A 20,544-nucleotide genomic window follows, 5' to 3' on the forward strand; every position below is an offset into this window, starting at 1 on the left:
ACTTGCATGTACAGGTTATTTGAATTATAATACACGGTGGATTAGATAATGAGATATGAAAATCAGCAAGAATAGACAAATGACTTACATTTACAAGTAGATGCAGGACCAATAAAAATAATTTGAATTATTATACACGATGGATTAGATAATTAATGAGACATGGAAACCAGCAAGAAAAAACAATTTAAATAAAGGGTAAGGAGTGATACAAACATCTATCGCTACCCCCATAGAGCTCGTCGTACTGTAGTAATTGTTCTGTAAGTAGTGATTATTCTCTACTTAGTTACTACAGAGAACAATTACTATAGAGAGAATAATCAATACTTATAGAAAAAATTCTGTGTAGTAATGATCTATGTAGAGAATAATTACTACTTACAAAACAATTACTACAGTATGTTAGGAGTAGACTAGTCCTCACTACTGATCTTCACCTCATCTTTACCCACGACATTTGACCTCCGAAGCCCCCCACACCCCACACCCCCAGGGAATCGCTCGTGGGGCCAGCCGGATGACTAATCAGCCCCACGTGAGACACCACAAAACCCCTTTGAAGGAACCCACGTGCAACATCTGCCTAATACTTTCTATCTACATGAGCCAGCGGTCTAAGAACGTTTTGCGCCCGATTTCCCTTGCCTCACATCTTGACCTCACGGCAATTAGGAGCACGGGTCATGATCTGCCCGTGTATATAAAGGATTGACCAACGTCGAAGATTCAGATCGTCCTAGAGCAGCATACGTGAGCCTGGCTCGCTGCTCCTGCTTTCTCACCACCTCCCTACCCTTTGCTCCCTTGCAAGCAGATCGCCTGGAGACACGACTTGAAACACAGTCGTCACCTCTCTCGCCGTCTCGTCCCCTCCACACTGGCACCCAACATTCATTGCTAAATAAAATCAACTCTCTCTTTCTCCATTAGATTTTGCCTTCAACTAGCCTAACTCAGTACTACACTAACGGCTCCATGGGTCATCTCACATGAGAGGTGGTATAGGCTTAGATATCAACAAAATAACTGCTAAAAAAAATATACTGAGGTACATGTAGTGCTAGGGCGTGCTGAGACCACAAGATAGACGAGTTAGGACGCGGGGCGTGTTGGTATGGGATGAGTTAGCAACAGAACAACTTAATCTGCTACCATGCGGATTCTGTAATCTGTAATGGTGTGACCGCGCAGTCGTGATCCACACAGACTTATGGGATGCTATTGACGTCATCCAGTAAGAAAAAAAAAAAAAACGAAAGGCGGATACTTCACGACGTCAGTCCAGCAATCACTGAATCCTTCCACCAGCAAGAAAGATCTGGAAAGTTTCACTGGATCCTTCAAGTCATATTGGGGTTCCAGGGAACACTGTTGCGAATGATGATACCGAGACAACGACGAGGGTTAGCGGGATCACGCTGTCCCGGGCAGACACCCACGATTGTGCAAATCAGGGACCTCACCACCAAGAAGGCTAGGTTGATGGCAAGGGGGGCAAGGACTATCATAGCAGTCTTATTTCTACGTCTGCCTCACTACCTCGCCACTCGGTACGAGGCCATCCACCTGCCTCCTAAGCAAGATGCTGTAATGTCTGTCTTTTATTTTATATTAATTGTTTATTTGTTTGTTAATATTTGTTTGGTTTTTATTTATTATTCTTGATATGTCAATCTATTATTATTTACTACTGACCTGTTTGTTTATTATTTATTTATTCATTCTATTTATTATTATTTATATTATCATGTTTTATTTATATATTCATTTATCTATCATTATTATATTTTTTCGCATCCGACCTAGTTATGAACCAAAAGGTCTCCTGTCGACATGCTCCTCTTTTGTAATCCTTTGTAGAATGTCAGAATCTATCTCCCACAGGATCTGCCTTGAATGTCGTTGTGGTTGGCAAGCAGGGAAACAACCACGGACGCTGAAAACTCTGTGGGCCTACGATACATCAGCCGCTCCACTATTTCCTCCTGGAGTGCAGAACTATTTCCATGGAGGGGCTCTATCCCTTACTGCTCTCCTCCGGGCAGTGTTGCCACTGTGGTCTATGCCAGTTCCCACAAACGAGAGATTTTTTTCCACAAAATTCCCACAAAAATCTGGATTTCCACATTTTTCCCACAAAAAGAAGGAATTATTATATACACAAGCGAGTTCGTTGCAACATATAATTCTTCAAATTCTACATATAATTCTTCAAATTCTACATATAATTCTTCAAATTCTACATATAATTCTTCAAATTCTACATATAATTCTTCAAATTCTACATATAATTCTTCAAATTCTACATATAATTCTTCAAATTTCTCCCACAAATTGGCATTGCCTCCGGGTATATCCACTCCTCAGAACCGTTGACAGGGAAACTTTGGCCGTGCTTGGACTGAACTAGTGACGCGCGATTGGTCAGTAAGAGACACGTGATCCCTAGCCGCCATCTTGCATCAGTGTTTTGCCTCATCTTACCTTACGTGGTTGAGTGTGAAGGCTGTGATATTAGTATGCTATCACCTATGTACCTACTTACCTGCGCACCATGCTTTTCATGAAAGAACGGAATTGAGGAGAGAGGTCGAATTTGTCGATTGGAGTCGCCTATCGAACTAATCGACTGAACTCACCGACCGAATTCGCCGATCGAATCCATCGACTGAACATACCTGTGTACGAATTCAATGTCATTAGTATCATAAATTAACCTTTCACTGACGGCTGAATTGAGTGGCTGGGCGGCAGCGAGGCTGCAAGTGATAGATGTCAATTAGTACCTAGGGAGTGAGTGGACAAACTCTCTATCCATTTATTTATTTATTTATTTATTTATTTTATGGGTGTAGAATGAGTGCAAGATCTGACTCATCCAACTCCCACAGCCGGGGCGAAATGTCTGTTGGCATATTGGTAAATGTAAATGTAGTTCCATTAGGCCCTCAGCTAAATAAAACTGTCTAACTATAGTAAGGAAAAACAAGAAGCAAGACCCCTATCGTAACTAGAATATAAAGAAAAAATATATATGTATATAATAATAATAATAATAACAATGATAATAATGATAATAATGATAATAATGATAATAATAATAATAATAATAATAATAGTAGTAGTAATAATAATAATGATAATAATAAGTTTATTTGGCATTGAATCAATATGTACGTGAACTAGAGATAATGAGAACACATAGTTCGAAATAACAATTACAATTGCCGAGGATAACACAATATATATATATATATATATATACACATATACATATATACACATATACATATATATACATATACATATATATACATATACATATATATACATATACATATATATACATATACATATATATACATATACATATATATAATATATATATATATATGTATATAATATATATATATATATATGTATACATACATATATATATATATGTATACATATATTCGTAAATAGCTGGAGTCCAGGAACCATTATTACGTCGGAATAAATTGACGAACGTCGAGTCCAGCGTATGCTTTCTCCCATAATATATATATATGTATATATATACATATATATGTATATATGTATATATATGTGTGTGTGTGTGTGTGTGTGTTTGTGTTTGTGTTTGTGTTTGTGTTTGTTTGTGTGTGTATTCACCTTGGTCTTTTGGATCACGTGTTGGACTCGTGATCGACAGCTATTTCCCTCCCGGAAGAGAGCTCATATGACCGATCTATGGGTAATGCCATGACCTTTCACACACACACACCCAACTCCCCGCCCACGAGAGTTAGAGTAACGATCCGAAGCGCAGCGATACCGAAATAATTTCGGTCCTGGGCAGGATTCGAACCAGGTACTGCGAGCACTCCCGTACTTCGCAGTCCAGTGATCTACCAACCGCGCCACCGTCCTTCCGATGTTGTGGGCAGGAGACCTCGAGGACGCCCCCGTACTAGATGGAAGAATGTGGTGAAGAATGACTTGCGAGCTCTAGACGTCGTGTGTGTGTGTGTGTGCAACACTGAATGGGTCCCAATGATTAGAGATACATTGTTATCAACTACAATGCACTTTAATTCTAAGCCATCAACATCGGAAGAACCGTGGAGGCAACATGCAGAAATTGAAACGTTTCAATTTCTGCATGTTGCCTCCACGGTTCTTCCGATATTGATGGCTTAGAACTAAAGTGCATTGTGGTTGATAATATATATATATATATATATATATATATATATATACATATATATATATATATATATATATATGATTTTGATGATGGAGAACGTAAACACAGGGGACGACACGGAACCCTAAACACTCCTACGTTTCGTTCGCGTAGAACTTCTTCACTCTTTGAATAAGTTCTACGGGAACGAAACGTAAGAGTGTTTAGGGTTCCGTGCCTTCCCCTGTGTTTATGTTCTCCGTCATCCAAATCATTTGTCTAAAATATTTGTCAAAACATATCACAACTAACACCACAGTCGGACGAAAGAAAAAGTTGAGTAAGCGAAACTATATATTTCGATTGCTAACTGCAATTCTCTTCAGTAGTACAAGGTGGAGGGAGGGTACTGTCTTAAACAGCAACCTCTTACAACGGGAAGGGAACTGGGAAAATAATAAATGTCACTACCCTGACCCTTATGTGTCCTGAGGATGACATAAGGTCGGGTCAGGGGGAGGGGGAGGAAATTTCACTTCCCTTTGTGAGAGGCTGCTATTTATGAAAGCATCCTCCTTCCACTTTGTGCTACTGAAGAGGATTGCAGTTTGCAATCGAAATATAGTTTCGCTTACTCAACTCTTTCTTTCGTCCGACTGTGGTGTTAGTTGTGATTTACAAATGTGTTACTACATTTCTCACCAATGATATATATATATATATATATATATATATATATATATATATATATATATATATATATATATATATATATATCACCCTGGCGCTACAGGCTAACTGAGGCCCTTGGCCGCTACAAAAAGATGCCTCCAGACTCTCTGATCTGCTGTTAACATCTCTATATCGTCGGGGTGGACGTCTAGAGCTCGCAAGTCATTCTCCAACACATTCTTCCATCTAGTGCGGGGGCGTCCTCGAGGTCTCCTGCCCACTATATTCACGGTGAAAACACGAGAAATGAATCTGTCTATATACGCATATTGTTACGGGCGGCTGGTATGTGAAGAGACGTTACGTATAACGTCTAAGTGCTTAAGAACCAGCGCACTTCTAGAAGCCACTGTAGGACTGAACTATCAGGTCAGGGCCTAGATAATTCGTAAGACTAGAAGTAAAGGTAACAAAGAAGATTCCAGGAAAGGAATATTAAACTAGTGATAAAACTAGTAAACGAAATTATTAATGGAAAATATTTACAGGCAATCAACACAAAAGAGAATGGGCAGTAGGGTCAATGGGACCGTTACATGATTATGGAATTTATCGTTCAAATAAGAAACACAAGATAAGTATGCAATATGGTACTATCTAAGTACAAAGAGATCAGGAACATGCATCAAAATAAGTAATAAGTACAAATATAAGTATAAGTAATGCAATGTATATCAGACACGTAATGTAGGCAAAAAGGGTGATCACTTCACACCAATCGTCTCATGAATCTAAACCTTCTAGTTTTTATCAAGAGATCAATATGTGGGAATATGACAACGAGTGAGCGAATACCGCTGCTTATATACCATTGGACCGGAAACTGGATACTTCCGGTTAAGGGTGCGGGTGAGGAGGAGGGTAAGTTAACACGTCAACATGGGTAGTTTTAGGACCCTCGACTTGCTTGAACAATCTATTTATTTAGTAACTGTCAAATCTGTGCGCTCCGAACTATTCAGGATTTCGCTTGTCTGTTTGTTCTACAAGAGTGCGCACCTCTCCGCACGTAGGCAAGATTACATATAGTGGACGGGCGTTACTGCTTAACATTGTTACAATACATACATAGATAAGAAATATGAACATAGTTATGTAATACAAAGGAACACAATTCTATAACATAATTACACATATGACGTAATATCTAATATTACGTTACAATATATATATATATATATATATATATATATATATATATATATATATATATATATATATATATATATATATATATATATATATATATATATACATATAACATAAGAACGAAGGAGACTGCTGCAGATATCTGCTGAAGAGGACCACAGTAGTGGTCGAAATATACAGTTCGTCTGTTTCTTTTGCTTTGTTTCTCCGACGGTGGGTTATTTAAAACTTATGTATATATATATATATATATATATATATATATATATATATATATATATATATATATATATATATATATATGTTTGTATATATATACCTATACACTGAAAGTTCCCAGTGATCAATTAATATCTTTTTTCAACCACAAATCACTTTTCATTCCATGGATAGCATGGAATTAAAAGTGATTTATATATATATACATACATATATATATATATATATATATATATATATATATATATATATATATATATATATGTATGTATATACATATATATTCCCCTGTCCACTATATTGTCGGTGAAATCACGGAAAGTGTGATATATATATATATATATATATATATATATATATATATATATATATATATATATATATATATATATATATATATATATATATATATATATATATATATATATATATATATATATATATATATATAATTTAAGAGAAGAAACTACTGGAGTCAAACAAGTTGCATCATGTCGATGCAAGCTAATTTCTTTTTGTAATAATGTTATGACCATGGTAAGAGAATAGAAAGTCAGAAAATACCAGAGTACTGAATTTCAAATGTCAGCGCTAACTAGTCAGATTTAATTGTTCATGAAGGGTGTAAAGAGATCTATAACGATAAATATCATACGACAGTAGCACTTTACCGATGTTTAGGTAGTTAGTCGTAGTCATTTCGGGCGGGTATATTGTTTACACGTGAAGGGAATGTTGAATACTTGGAAAACTATTGTATATGTTTAGATTTCAGGTTAGTATATATATATTACTTATCTCCATTACCAGCCTAGTAAATTATTTGTGCTATGGGTTGTACCTCAGTTAATTCCGTAACGTGTCATCCATTCAATAACGTAATGAAGATAGCAGTAATTTTTCCCTATTGTTAAGTGAACCGTGAACCACATTAAGTTAACATAGAAACGTCCTGTAACCGTTATCAGTTAAACTTGTTAGTGATATGACAAGACGTGTGACGAATGACATTGACAGCAGGACCTTGAGAATTATGTTTACTATCACTGAAAATAATATGTTTCGTTTTCTTACCTGATAGGCTTCCCGCCCCATCGCCAGTGTGAATGTGTATTTACCTAATTGTTGTATACATTATACAGGGAAGGAGTAATGATCGTTGGGTCCCGTTACTGTCCAATTCATCATACCTAGCGAGGAAGACGAACTTAGCTGATGCGCCTGTCCACCCCTACCCTTACAAATAAAATTAGTCACAATTACAAATGCCAGGAAGGTGCATCATTGCTTCATCAAAAACATGCTAAATTGTAATTGGTAGATTATCAAATCATCATATCTTCATATAATATATATCAAAGATAAAGATCTAGTTTGTGCATAAAATCCTTCAATTTTACCTCAAGTAACCACATTTGTGATATTCATATTTGATATTAGTTTAAATATGTCTCAGACTGAAGAACCTAGGATATATTTATTATATTTCCAAATGAACTCTAGCATATGTAATTTTCAGTTCATGGACCTTTGTGGTATTCAATAATGGATGTATAAATAACTCCTCTAGTAATTATACCATTCCCATAAAAGACTTGCCAAAACTTTATAATATTGTGGCTTAATAATTTCCCTGTAAGTACAGTTCCCTCACCAATTAAATCTTCAGTTGGTGATGATATATTACTGTCTTGTATGAATATTACTTTGTAATATTGTCTGTCCAATCTGTCTAACCTGAATTTTTATTGTATTACCTTCTCAGGTTAGGAAAAAACACCCATCAAAATGTCGAAGATATTAAAAATGGGCATCTCAGGCATCAGGAGCTTTGGCCCTGATGAGCAGCAGAAGATTGAATTTTACTCGCCTCTCACTCTTATCCTGGGCCAGAATGGATGTGGCAAAACTGTAAGTTTCGTAAAATAATGTTGCCGCTATTTTTTTTTAATAGGATTGCTCTTCTCATGAAATTCTGTGCTCTGAATATTTAATTCTGAATATTGTAAATTCAAGTGTTTTGAGTCATACTAGATGGGTATTAGGAAAGAGATAGGTATAGTTTTGTTTTGTAATGACGTATTTGTGGTTGCTCGTTTCAGACTATTATTGAGTCTTTAAAGTATGTGACGACAGGAGACAAACCACCTGGGTCTGGTACCGGAGCATCGTTTGTTCACGACCCAAAGCTCACAGAAGTGGTGCAGGTAAGTAGACCACATGGTGCCATTACTTAACCCCTTGAGTACCGGATGTGTGTTTTGTGACACCTGCGTGTCACGGCTTAGTGCACCCGCCAGGAACCGAGCGTGCTCCCCCCCCGTGACACGCACGTGTCACAGTTATAAGCTGTGTGTACTGAGGGCTCTCAAGGCCTCGGTTTCTGGGTTATTTCTACCCATGTGGTGGCAAGCATCTGTGTTTACAAACATAAGGCTCCAGCCATTCATGGGACGGTTTGAAACATTTGTTTACGTAAGGTTGACATAGGACCTGTGATTGGTCCCATAAAACATCGAGAATCATCTCCCCTGCAGCCCATTTTCAAAACTTGTCAATCTCATTACTTACATCTGGAGGTGGAGCCCCAAGGGGCCAACATTCCATCTTGGTTCCAAACATTGGTTTCAAAATCTCCCTCACAGCTTTGTGATTCCTCCACTTTTTCACATAAGGAAAGTTGACAACATCTTCTGAAAGTTGACAACAGCTTCTCTCCTCTTAGTACTCCTAAGCTAGCAACAGTGAAGGAGTCTCACACTAATACAACACAGACAGCAGTCCAACATTTCCTTCCAGAGAGATCTACGAGTCCAAGGTTTTGGCACCATTGTCAGCTGCTGTAAGGCTGCAGGTTTCCAGCCAGTGAAATGTGAGAGGCAACAATTATAATTTTATTTATCCACTGGGACCAACAATAAAAGGCCGCACAATATGGCCCTGTAAGATAGAATCATCTCCCCAATGCTTATCTTACCTTCTCTCTCTCTTTTATATGGGGAGCTGACAGTTAGTAGCTGCACCCCTCCTCTCCCATGTACCAGTTGATGAGACAGAAACAGGACCACAATAATTCAACATCGACAAACATTCAATTTTTCTTCCAGAGAAATCTGTTGGAAGGTCCAAGAACCATTGCTTGTTAATGTGAGGCTGCAGGTTTCCAATTGTTGAAGCTTGAACCAATAGTGATTGTTATTTCTCAAGATTATTATCCTCATCCCATAGTATTTCTTCTATATCTCCCACTCTCTCATTCTTTGAATGTTTAGCTCTCTTGGGTACTTAACCATTTAAAGCTTATAAGATAATTGCAGTTTTGAATCATCATATAAATAAACTATCTATATACAAAGATCTTTTTCCCCCTTATATGGGAGGTAGCCAAGTCAAAGGCATGTACCCACTCCCACCCATTCCACTCCCATCCCCTCCCCCTTTCTCCCCCTCTCATTTTAGCTCCTCATGGATGACAGGTCAGAGGCAATGTAGCAAGACACAGTACATCCACAGCAAGGCCACTTCACTAAATCAGTGTCCTTTCCTCTGTCCCATTGTGCAGAAAAAAGAGATGGGGAGAAATCCCTTTGGGGGTGAGTCAGAATATTCACACATAAACACCTCATTCCCCAACCCTCCCTTATTTGCATAACAGTATCATCTATACATAGTCACTCTCCACTCATCCCTATCTCCTGCCTTCTCTCTTCCTTGCTTAACAGACATTCTTCTCCTGATCAAGGCTCCCTTCATCCCATCTCATCCTCAGTTGTCCCCTCAAGTTCACTCCCTCCACCTCTGCCTTCCATGCCTCTTTTACTAATCTTTCATCACTCATTCTGTCATAAAACATAGATAAACACCTCTTTTACTAAAGTCTTTCATTAAACAAACACCTCCATGTATTTAATTTGCAGATAAGAGGACAGGTGAAACTGTTGATGCGAGATGTTTTGGGCAAAGAATTAACAGCAACACGATCCTTGGAAGCAACACAAAAAGCTCGTGAAATACAATGTAAGAAACTGGATGCTACACTTACAAGAAAGAATCCAGATGGTACTAAGCATTCCATATCAAAGTAAGTTAAACTGAATCAGAGTTTGTAAGGGGAAGAAATCTGATTAGATAGAAGGTTAATGATGAGAACAGGTTTAGAAAGGTGCTGTAAAGAAACGAGAACTTCATTAACTCCTTCCATATGGTGATGCCTACTTAGACGTCATGAGGTGCGAGTGGGTATATGACGATGCTGGCATTGGAGTCTTGATTATATTTATTTTGTAGTTGTAGCTTGTTAAGTGTAGTTGGGAAGGCTTATGGGAGGATCTTGATTGAGAGGATTAGGAGAGGAACAGGGAGTAATTGGTGAGGAACAGTGTGGATTTAGGATGGGTAGAGGTTGTGTAGATCAGATTTTTGTGGTAAGACAGATATGTGAGAAAGCTATAGGAAAGGGGAAGGATGTTTTTTGGGCCTTTATGGACCTGGAAAAGGCTTACGACAGGGTAGACAGAAAGGCACTGTGGGAGGTTTTGCAGATATACGGGATAGGAGGAAAGCTTCTGGGAGCTGTCAAGAGTTTTTACAAGAGTAGTAGAGCATGTGTCAGGATTAGAAATGGAGAGAGTGAGTGGTTCGAGGTAAAGGTGGGACTTCGTCAAGGATGCGTTATGTCGCCCTGGCTGTTCAACTTATACATGGATGGGGTAGTGCGAGAGGTAAATGCAAGGGTAGTGGGTCAGGGATTGGAGATGGTTAAGGAAAATGGAGAAAAGTGGGAGGTGAACCAGCTGTTGTTTGCAGATGACACTGCGCTTGTGGCACGATCGGAGGAGGGATTGAGGAAGTTGGTGGCAGAGTTTGGGAGAGTATGTGATAGAAGAAAGCTGAAGATAAATGTGGGTAAAAGTAAGGTGATGAGATGTACAAGGGGTGAAAGTGTCAGTAGACTGGAAGTGAGCATTAAGGGAGAGCAACTGGAGGAAGTGGATAGTTTTAGATACTTGGGTACAAATGTGGCAAGAAAAGGTGGAGTGAAGGTGAAGGTAGAATGTAGATTGAGAGAAGTGAGTAAATGCCATGGTGGATTAAAGAGTGTAATGAGGAATAGACATTTGGGAATGGATGCCAAGAGGAGACTATATGAAGGAGTGATTGTACCAACAGCACTGTATGGGGTAGAAACGTGGAACATAAGAGAGGAAGAGAGAAGGAGTTTGAATGTGTTTGAGATGAGGTGTCTGAGAAGTATGATGGGGGTTACTAGGCTAGATAGAGTGAGAAATGAGGAGGTGAGGAGGAGAACAGGGGTGGAAAGGGGGTTGGGAGATGGGGTTGATGAAAAAGTATTGGGATGGTTTGGACACATGGAAAGAATGAGATAAGAAAGACTAGTAAAAGAGGTATGGAAGGCAGATGTGGAGGGAGTGAACATTAAGGGTCGTCCTAGGATGAGGTGGATGGATGGCGTGAAGGGGGCTTTGGGGAAGAGGGGAATGTCTGTTGAGGAAGGATGGGAGAGGACAGAAGACAGGGGTGAATGGAGAATGGTTGTATATGGATGATGTTGTGATGCATGAGGTGGAATGGGTGGGGGGATGGGGCATGAGGTAGTATGTGTGAGCAAATTTTGACACAGCCCGAAGGGATTTCTCCCCGTCTTCTCCTTTATGTATGGGGGGACGGAGAGGGGGGGGTCGCAGATTTAATGAAGCGGCCTTGCTGTGGATGTGCTGTGTCTTGCGACACTGCTTCTGACCCAGGGCAGTGGACAAGGTGGGATGACCCGTCATCTAGGAGGTGCTAAGATGTGAGGGAGGGTGGAGGGGTATGGATTGTATTCAGGGATGGAATGGGTGGGAATGATTTTATGCCTTTTCCTTTTTGGCTACCTCCCTTGCAAGGGGGAAAAAGCCTTGGTATATGTATGTATGTAGCTGAGTGTCCCCCATATACTGTAAACTGGCTTGATCATATTTTCTGTGATTATTAATATTCAGGGTGAAAGAGAACAAGTGATACAGCTGTAGCTTTATATATTATAATGCGAGTGTTGTGGTGCATCATGGAATCATCGTAAATTGGACAGCTAATGCTGCCTGTGAGAATTTGACTCATATTGAAGATGTTAAGGAACTGTTTTTAGCTTTAGTTTGTGGATGACACTTCACTTGTGGTAGGGTCAGAGGAGGGATGAAAGCAGTTAGTGACGGAGTTTGGGAAGGTATGCAATAGGAGAAAGTTGAAGGTTAACCCCTTCACTACGGGCCAAAATCTCGTGGGCAGCATTAGCTGCCAGATATGCTATGTTATGTCATAATACTTGCATTATAAAAAATAAAGTTACCGCTGTATTGCTCGTTCTCTTTCACCCGTGAATTTTTGATAACAATAGAAAATATGATGAAGCCAGTTTACAGAGTATGGGGGTCACCTAGGTACAACTACAATATATATCAAGACGCCGACATCGGCATCCTCGCATACCCACTTGCTCCTCATGAAGCCTACGTAGGCGTCATCATATCGAAGGGGTTAATGTAGGTAAAAGTATGATTAGATGGCAGAAAGTCTTAAGGAGAGCGGCTGTGTCAATTTTTTTTTCCCCCAATGAAACTAGAAAAGTGGAAGAAATTGCCACTTCAAGTATTTATTTTTCATTGTTGCCATTGATTGAAAATCGTATATGAAAATGACCACATTACTAAGGGTTATGTATTATTTCTGTCTTTTTTAGCCGATGTGCTGATATTGATTTAGCAATGACCAATGCTTTGGGAGTATCCAAACCTATTCTGAACCATGTTATATTCTGTCATCAGGAAGATTCCAATTGGTAAGTCTTTTTAATCATGTTTGTAAGTCTTATGTTTCCATTTATTATATCTGTAGAAATTAATGATTGATTATCTCGAGATCTTTAATTTCAGAAATGCCTGCGGAGGAAAAGAGGTAGTGCTAAAGATCAGAGTGAATGAAAAATGATTGTTTATTAAAGATGACATGGCCCTAAGGGATGGTCTCGTTTCTCTGTAAAATGTTTTGAGTGGAGGAGGAGAAGGGAATGTATCTCATCAACGGACGTGAATTAGCTGTGTTTGCAGTGTTATGGTTGTGTTTTCGGTGTTTTTGGTGCTGTTGTTTAGTGCGTGCAATCACTATGCCACCCAAAAACCACTCCAAAACACCGAAAACACAGCAAAACATCGCAAACTACGCTAATTAACGTCTATTAATGAGAGGTCTCACTGTATAATGAAATGGGTGTGGGATGAACCAGTTCTTGCTGTGAGGGCTTATTGCGGAAGAATTGTTGGATTACGTTGCTTTCGAGATGAACACCGTGGCTTGAGTTAGGAATTGCCCAGCACGAGGAACTGAGATGGGAGGAGCTTTACAAAGGTTTACGCAGTGGGTGTGTGCTTTGATTTGGCCACACCCACGTAAGGGGGAAATCAAAGGATTACAAAGGTGGAGCATGCCGACAGGAGACCTTTTGGTCCATAACTAGGTCGGATGCGAAGAAAAAATTATAATAATGATAAATAAATAAATACAAAATATAATAATAAATAAAATCTTCATCTTACTCTGTTGAGGCTATAGTCCTAAAATTTATTTATTTGAGTGTAGTGTATGTTTAGTTGTTGCAGAATCTGGTTCTGTAATTTTAATATATGATTGATTCTGTCCACAACAATATGCAGGCCCTTAGATGAAGGGAAGAAGGTTAAGGAAAAGTTTGATGCAATATTCAGTGCCACAAACTACATCAAGTGCTTGGAAACTATTCGTAAATTGAGATTGGAGAAGAAACAGAGTGAGTATGCAGTTAATTATTTCTTCTCTTCCTCCTCCTCCTCTTCCTCCTCCACCTCCTCCTCTTCCTTCTCCTCCTCCTTGTAGTCATCTTATTCATGAAATGCTTCATTATTGTGGCACTTTTTCTTCTTCTTCATCTTCTTCTGGTAGCAATGTATTCCAGCCTTCCAAACCTCAGTTTGGGAAGTTATACTTCTCTACATGTGAGGACTGAATTTCAGCTTGTTTCTTTTTCTTCTTTATTTCTATGGGATAAACCATTTGTCGATCTGTATAAGCAACTAAAAGAATCATACTTAACTATGCCTTCAAACAATTGAATCCACAAGTACAACACTTACAGACCATCTAGATTTTCTTCTCTAATTGACTGAATTGTTAACCATGGTCAGTCTTCTGGAAACCACAGAAGCAGTGGAGTGCTTGAATAATATACATTTATCTAGATAAGTTTAATAGAGAAAACAAACCTTGTTGTATATAATGGGTCAAATCATCCTTTGGTACTTTGAATCCTCTTGCGTTCTTTGACTAGCATCACCTTTCTTCATGTTAAACTGTTCTTGTAAATTGTAAACTAAAGTTAAAATACTTCATTGAAAGCTGCATATTAACCACTTTAGTACGAGTCAAATTCTCACACGCAGTATCGGCTGCCATATGTATGATGCATCACACTACTCACTTCATAAAATATGTAGTCACTGCTGTGTTACTCATTCTCTTCTACTCTGAGTAATAATAAACATAGAAAATGTGAACAAACCAGTTCACAGAATCCAGGGATAGCTCATGTACAACTACAAAAAATATATATAATCAAGATGCCGATGCTGGCATCATCATGTACCCAGTCGCGCCTCATGACGCCCACATAGGCGTCATCGTACTGAAGCGGTTAAGAAAAGATAGTACAGTATCAACAAAATTTCACTAACAGTTTGGAGTGTGACTATTGAGGATGACTGCATTCAGGGAGGTCTAGAACATTACCATATGGGGTGTTGACTCCATGGTTAATGTAGTCAATATTCTAAGGCAGCGTTTCTCAACCTTATTACTCTTGTGTAACCTATAAAATAAATTGCATGTCTCAAGGAACCCTTGTGCAAAAAACAGGCATGATATTCTTCGGATTTAAATCGGAATTCCGATTTTTTTCTTCTGACAATGATCTTGATTGTAATAAACAATCCTGTTAAAAAAATTGCTGTGGTCGAATAATCTTTGATTGATGTGAAGTTTTGGATGATTCATATGTCGGGTGTACCTGTGTGTAAGTGATTTATTTTGTGCTGGCCCGCAAGTGATTCGTTTTGTGTAGCATTGCGTGGTGTGGTGTGCACGTGTACGTATAGCAAGGTGATGACTGGGGTAGATTTTATATTGGCCGAATTATATCGATAGCAACATCAACAGAACAGCTTGTATGCGTTTGTTTACTAGCGATTCAGCCCAGGGACTCAGCATAGGCCCGTGGCCCCCTGGACCCCCGGCCAATGTAGATTTTTTATTTTTGTTTATTTATTTATTTTTTATTATATATTTATATATATATATATATATATATATATATATATATATATATATATATATATATATATATATTTTGGTTACCCACTATCATGCCTGGAAAGAAAAACACATATACCATAACTTTCTCATTTTTTTTTCATCGTAATAATAGGTTAGATAGGATGATGTCTATATTACATTATTACAATAACCAAGAATATGTCGTATGTATTTAATTTTATTATGTATTTGAAATTAAATAAAAAATCAAAAGTGCATTAGCTTATCTCACTCATTCCCACGGAACCCTTAGGGACCTTTTGTGGAACCTTAGGGTTCTGGGGAACCCAGGATGAGAAACACTGTTATAGAGGCTTGAGCACCAACATCATTACAGACCAAATCACTCACATTCTTTTACAATAGAAAACAAATCTCCACTTGGAGAAAGAATGTTGACCACTTGTTTATCTATGTACCAAGGGGTTTTTTCAACTTACAAAGGAGGTAGACACCACCCTTTCCTCCCTCTTATCTTAGCTCCTCATGGATGACAGATCCTGTATCCTGTCCACTGCCCTGGGTCAGAAACAATGTAGTAAGACACAGCACACCACAGCAAGGCCACTTCACCTAATCGGCAACCCCCTTTCTGTCTCCTCATGCAGAAAAAGAGAAGGGGAGAAATCCTTTCAATGTCAAAATCTTTTGTAACTTTCTATTGTCTTTCTGTTCTGCTACCCTTTTTAAATTTCTCTTGTCACTTCCATGATTGGTGTGATGATGTTGTCTAGAATAGTATTACCGCTTATTGCTTAAAAATATATATATAAATATTTATATTTATATATATATATTTATATATATACATATTTATATATATACACATATATATATATATATATATATATATACACATATATATATATATATATACACACACACATTTATATATATATATATATATATATATATATATATATATATATATACACACTGTATATATATATAAATAAATGGCATTGAAGATTCTGCTTTGCTATTACATCCCATAAATATGATATTTATTATTTTCAGAGGTGAAAAATATGCAGGAAGTTCTGGGCTCATTAAAAAATTGGAAGGATGAAGCAACAAGGAAGAAAAATGAATTAAGAACAAGCGAGACTGAAAAGAATAAAATTGAAGAACAAATTGCAAATCTTTCCCAAAAACTTGTTCCCTTAAATAAGAGAGTCGAAGAAATACTCGACATTGAAAACAATCTTGGTAGAATATCCGGAGACCTGAGTGAGTTGCCAGATCTATATATCGTATTTTCTATACTGCTATATTATATACCCAGTCCTTGATTTAACAGACCCCCATTTAATGGGATTTGGTGGTACAGTGAGTCCTCCTTATACGGTAATTCTTTATCCGGTAAATTCACAGTTATGGTATTTGTTAATTACTACCCTCGATTCTATTTATGGTAAGAAAAATTCACAGATACAGTATCTGCTCGTGTTTTGAAGAGGAAAGAGCAGGGAGAGGGTAAGTCTACCATATCCTATTATTACATGTTGTAATGGGTTCGGTATATGGTAATTTCAATTTGCGGTAATGTTTTCAGGAACGCATATGTACCATATAACGAGGACTTACTGTAAAGGAAAAAATCTAGTGATTCGGAATAAATTTCTGAGATTCCCTGCTATACAATCATGACATATCAAGAACCCATCTTCTCAACCCTATCTCCCTTCTCCTTTTCCACACCCACTCTCCTCCTCACCTCCTCGTTTCTCACTCTCTCCAGCCTTGTAACCCCTACCATACTTCTTAGATATTTCACCTCAAACACATTTACAAAGGATTACAAAGGTGGAACATGCCAACAGGAGACCTTTTGGTCCATAACTAGGTCGGATGCAGAAAAAAATGTCATAATGATGAATAAATTAAAGAAAAAAAAATTATGATAATATAGATAATAATAAATAAAATAAATGCATAGGTGTAGTTGAATGATAAACAAACAGATATATAGTAAATAATAGTAAATTGACAGATAACTAATAATAAATAAAAAGCAAGCAAATAATATTAAATTAACTCTTCCTTGATTCCTCTCTTATGTTCCATATTTCACACTCCTTGTTAAATCTGATTTTAAATTGCAGTAGATATGTTTTAATCATTATATTCATCAGACTGATGTTTCCCCCTTTTTGTCCTTTAAATCAAGGGATGGGTGTAATTATGCATTAAGATCTGCTTATGTAATGTAATGATAATAAGTGTTTCCTTTAGTTTTCAATGATCGGAAACCCGCAGACCCACAGTGGCTGGCAATGGTCCTTCAGTCCTCCCATAGATCCCTCGGAAGAAACTTTGGAATCTAATCTGTGTTTTGATAATACAGGAATACCTCACTATACGACTGAGTGCTATAAAGTAGGTAAAACAAATGTTGGGTGTATATGAAAGTCCCCTGGAGGCAAGAATTGAGGAGGGTTGACAGGATCCATGAACATAACCCCCCTATTATTTACACATAAAACCCACCATGATATACGAATTTTCGCATTGCGACCAGTCAGCTGGGAACACAACTCAGTTGTATAGTGAGGTATTCCTGTATGGGACAGTTTCTGTATCACTGGCTTGTAATAGTAGGAAGAGGGAAACAGTTGCCAGTTGTCAGCTCTCCTATATGAAAAGGGAGAGGAAGAGCTGTTCAAGTTCGAAGAAAATTTAGATTTAGTCTGGAGACCGAGTGTTCGCCCCTCAGCATTGCTTCTCCAGATGGGGGTTAAGGTAATGACGGCTTTTGAAGATTGGGTCATTGGTCACCATGTTTATATGTAATATACAAGGTGAACCAGGGACAAGTGACAGAAACGGGTATTCATCTATTTATGTGATATATGTATTCTTTTGGCCATCGCATATTTAGAAAATTGTGCAAATAGAAAATGAAGTGGATTCCCCTAGAGTTGCTACCTGTCATGGGCATGCAAAGGAGATGAAACACACCACCTATCATGTCACAAAAATTAATTTATTTTGCAAGTAAACACATACTGCATCATGAATGAACATATCCTTTTTATACTACTGTACCGACAAATATTGAAGTGGTTAATGTACCAGGTGGCTGCTTGGTGGTGTGTGGGTCACCAGTGCACGATTTGAAAATGTGGTTGGCCTGGAACACATAAACGTGATTTGAAAAACGTAATTTGAAATAAATTTCCAGCATTACATGGTTTGCTAAAACAAAAACACGCTACTAAAACACATGTAAATAGATGAATACCTGAAAGATGGATGTCAGAAAGAATTGTCTCCCTACTGCCCATCTTCAAAACCTTTCAATACCTTCAGCTCCATCTGACAGTGCAACCCCAAGGGGCTGACACTCACTCTATCTCTGGATCAGGTCCAGGATCTCTTATATTGTAGATTGTATTTCCCAGAGCTGGGTGTGTTCCTTTATGCATTCCTCGGTGCTTTCCGATTTAGTTTGACCACAGTTAGCACTCTCAAACTATTAAAGCTTAAGAGACAGATTCGTACCAAAATAAAAGTCCGGTAGGCCACATACTATACTAAAGAAAAATTTTGTAGGCCACAACCAAAATGTAGTCCACATACTATACTGACACCTATATTGCTTGAAAAGTTTGGGAGTGCTAACTGTGGCCAAACTAAAGTGAAAAGCACCAAGGAACAAGCCCAGCTCTGGTATTTCCTATACCATTAATGTAAAGAGAGTTGACAACCAGTGACTAACCCCTTTCTACTTTTACAAATTGGGAACACAGAAACTATCCCAGGAACACAACACAGACAATTTTTATTTCATTTATTTATTTATTTTATTTATTGATTGATTGATGGAAGGGTCTGAGGATTGTTGCCAGTTGCTGAGGGGTTGTGGTTCTCCAATCACTGAAACAGAAGACAATGATTATTATCATCATTATAAGTCAAACTGTATTTTGTTTTCACAGTCTGAATTTACCTTCATTAAGATTTTGTGTGTATTACATAATGAGATTTTAAATAACGTTTGAATATTATCCTATCTCTCTTTTGCAAAAGAAAGATTGATTGATTAAATGTATCCATTCCCCTCTATGAACAGCTGGCAAGCAACATCGGTTACAATCTGTTCGGACTTCTCAAAAGGAACTGAAGGATTCTCTGAGTGAAAGGTTTGACTGCAGTGACCTGGAGCTGCAACAGAAGCTGGACATGTTCCAGCGAACTGTCGATGAGAAGGAAGCTCAACTCAGGAGGGTGCGTTACGTGATTTGCAAAGAATAGTCTATTTAGTGTGTATTTCCCTAGTTGTTGTATTTTGCAGGAGAAGAGCTATGCTCGTAGGGACCTGCAGTTGTATCTTTCCGCATCCAGTTCTTTCTTAAAGTCGTGTATAGTTTTAGTACTCACTGTTTTCTCTTTCAATTTATTCCATGTATTGTATATTTTGGCAGATAAGATGACATTTAAAGCATCAAAAAACACATTAAAATTAGGGGGTCATCTTATAGGCAAGATATAAAAACCGTTTCTTTAAAATTTTACTCAAAATACCATACTAACCTTCGTTGTGGAGGTGGTACAATGAGTCCAGGGAGGGTCATCATGAAAACAGCTGCTGTAACATAGGTACACCATTTTTACATACATATATATACTAAGGCTTTTTCCCCCTTACCAGGGAGGTAGCCAAAAAGGACAAGGCATAAAATCATTCCCACCCATTCCATCCCTGAAAACACTCCATACCCCTCCACCCTCCCTCCCATCTCAGCACCTCCTAGGTGACGGGTCATCCCTGCACCCTGTCCACTGCCCTGGGTCAGAAGCAGTGTCGCAGGACACAGCATATCCACAGCAAGGCCACTTCATTAAATCGGCGACCCCCCCTCTCCGTCCCC

General features: G+C 38.1%; 1 protein-coding gene across 1 annotated transcript in view; it reads left to right on the forward strand.

The window, feature by feature from the left end:
• Positions 1 to 6,936: 6,936 nt before the first annotated feature.
• LOC143020823 (DNA repair protein RAD50-like) overlaps positions 6,937 to 20,544 on the forward strand; it is a 50,870-nt gene continuing 37,262 nt past the window's right edge. The window contains exons 1-8 of the mRNA XM_076177636.1: positions 6,937 to 7,046; positions 8,037 to 8,182; positions 8,374 to 8,478; positions 10,189 to 10,352; positions 13,011 to 13,109; positions 13,981 to 14,093; positions 16,688 to 16,900; positions 19,746 to 19,900. Of these exons, the coding sequence (XP_076033751.1) occupies positions 8,060 to 8,182; positions 8,374 to 8,478; positions 10,189 to 10,352; positions 13,011 to 13,109; positions 13,981 to 14,093; positions 16,688 to 16,900; positions 19,746 to 19,900 (972 nt within the window). The 5' untranslated portion in view covers positions 6,937 to 7,046; positions 8,037 to 8,059. The remainder of the gene's footprint in view (positions 7,047 to 8,036; positions 8,183 to 8,373; positions 8,479 to 10,188; positions 10,353 to 13,010; positions 13,110 to 13,980; positions 14,094 to 16,687; positions 16,901 to 19,745; positions 19,901 to 20,544) is intronic.

Source organism: Oratosquilla oratoria, chromosome 40 (assembly GCF_046742065.1).
Source record: "Oratosquilla oratoria isolate Oo_2021 chromosome 40, ASM4674206v1, whole genome shotgun sequence".
Lineage (NCBI taxonomy): Eukaryota > Metazoa > Arthropoda > Malacostraca > Stomatopoda > Squillidae > Oratosquilla > Oratosquilla oratoria.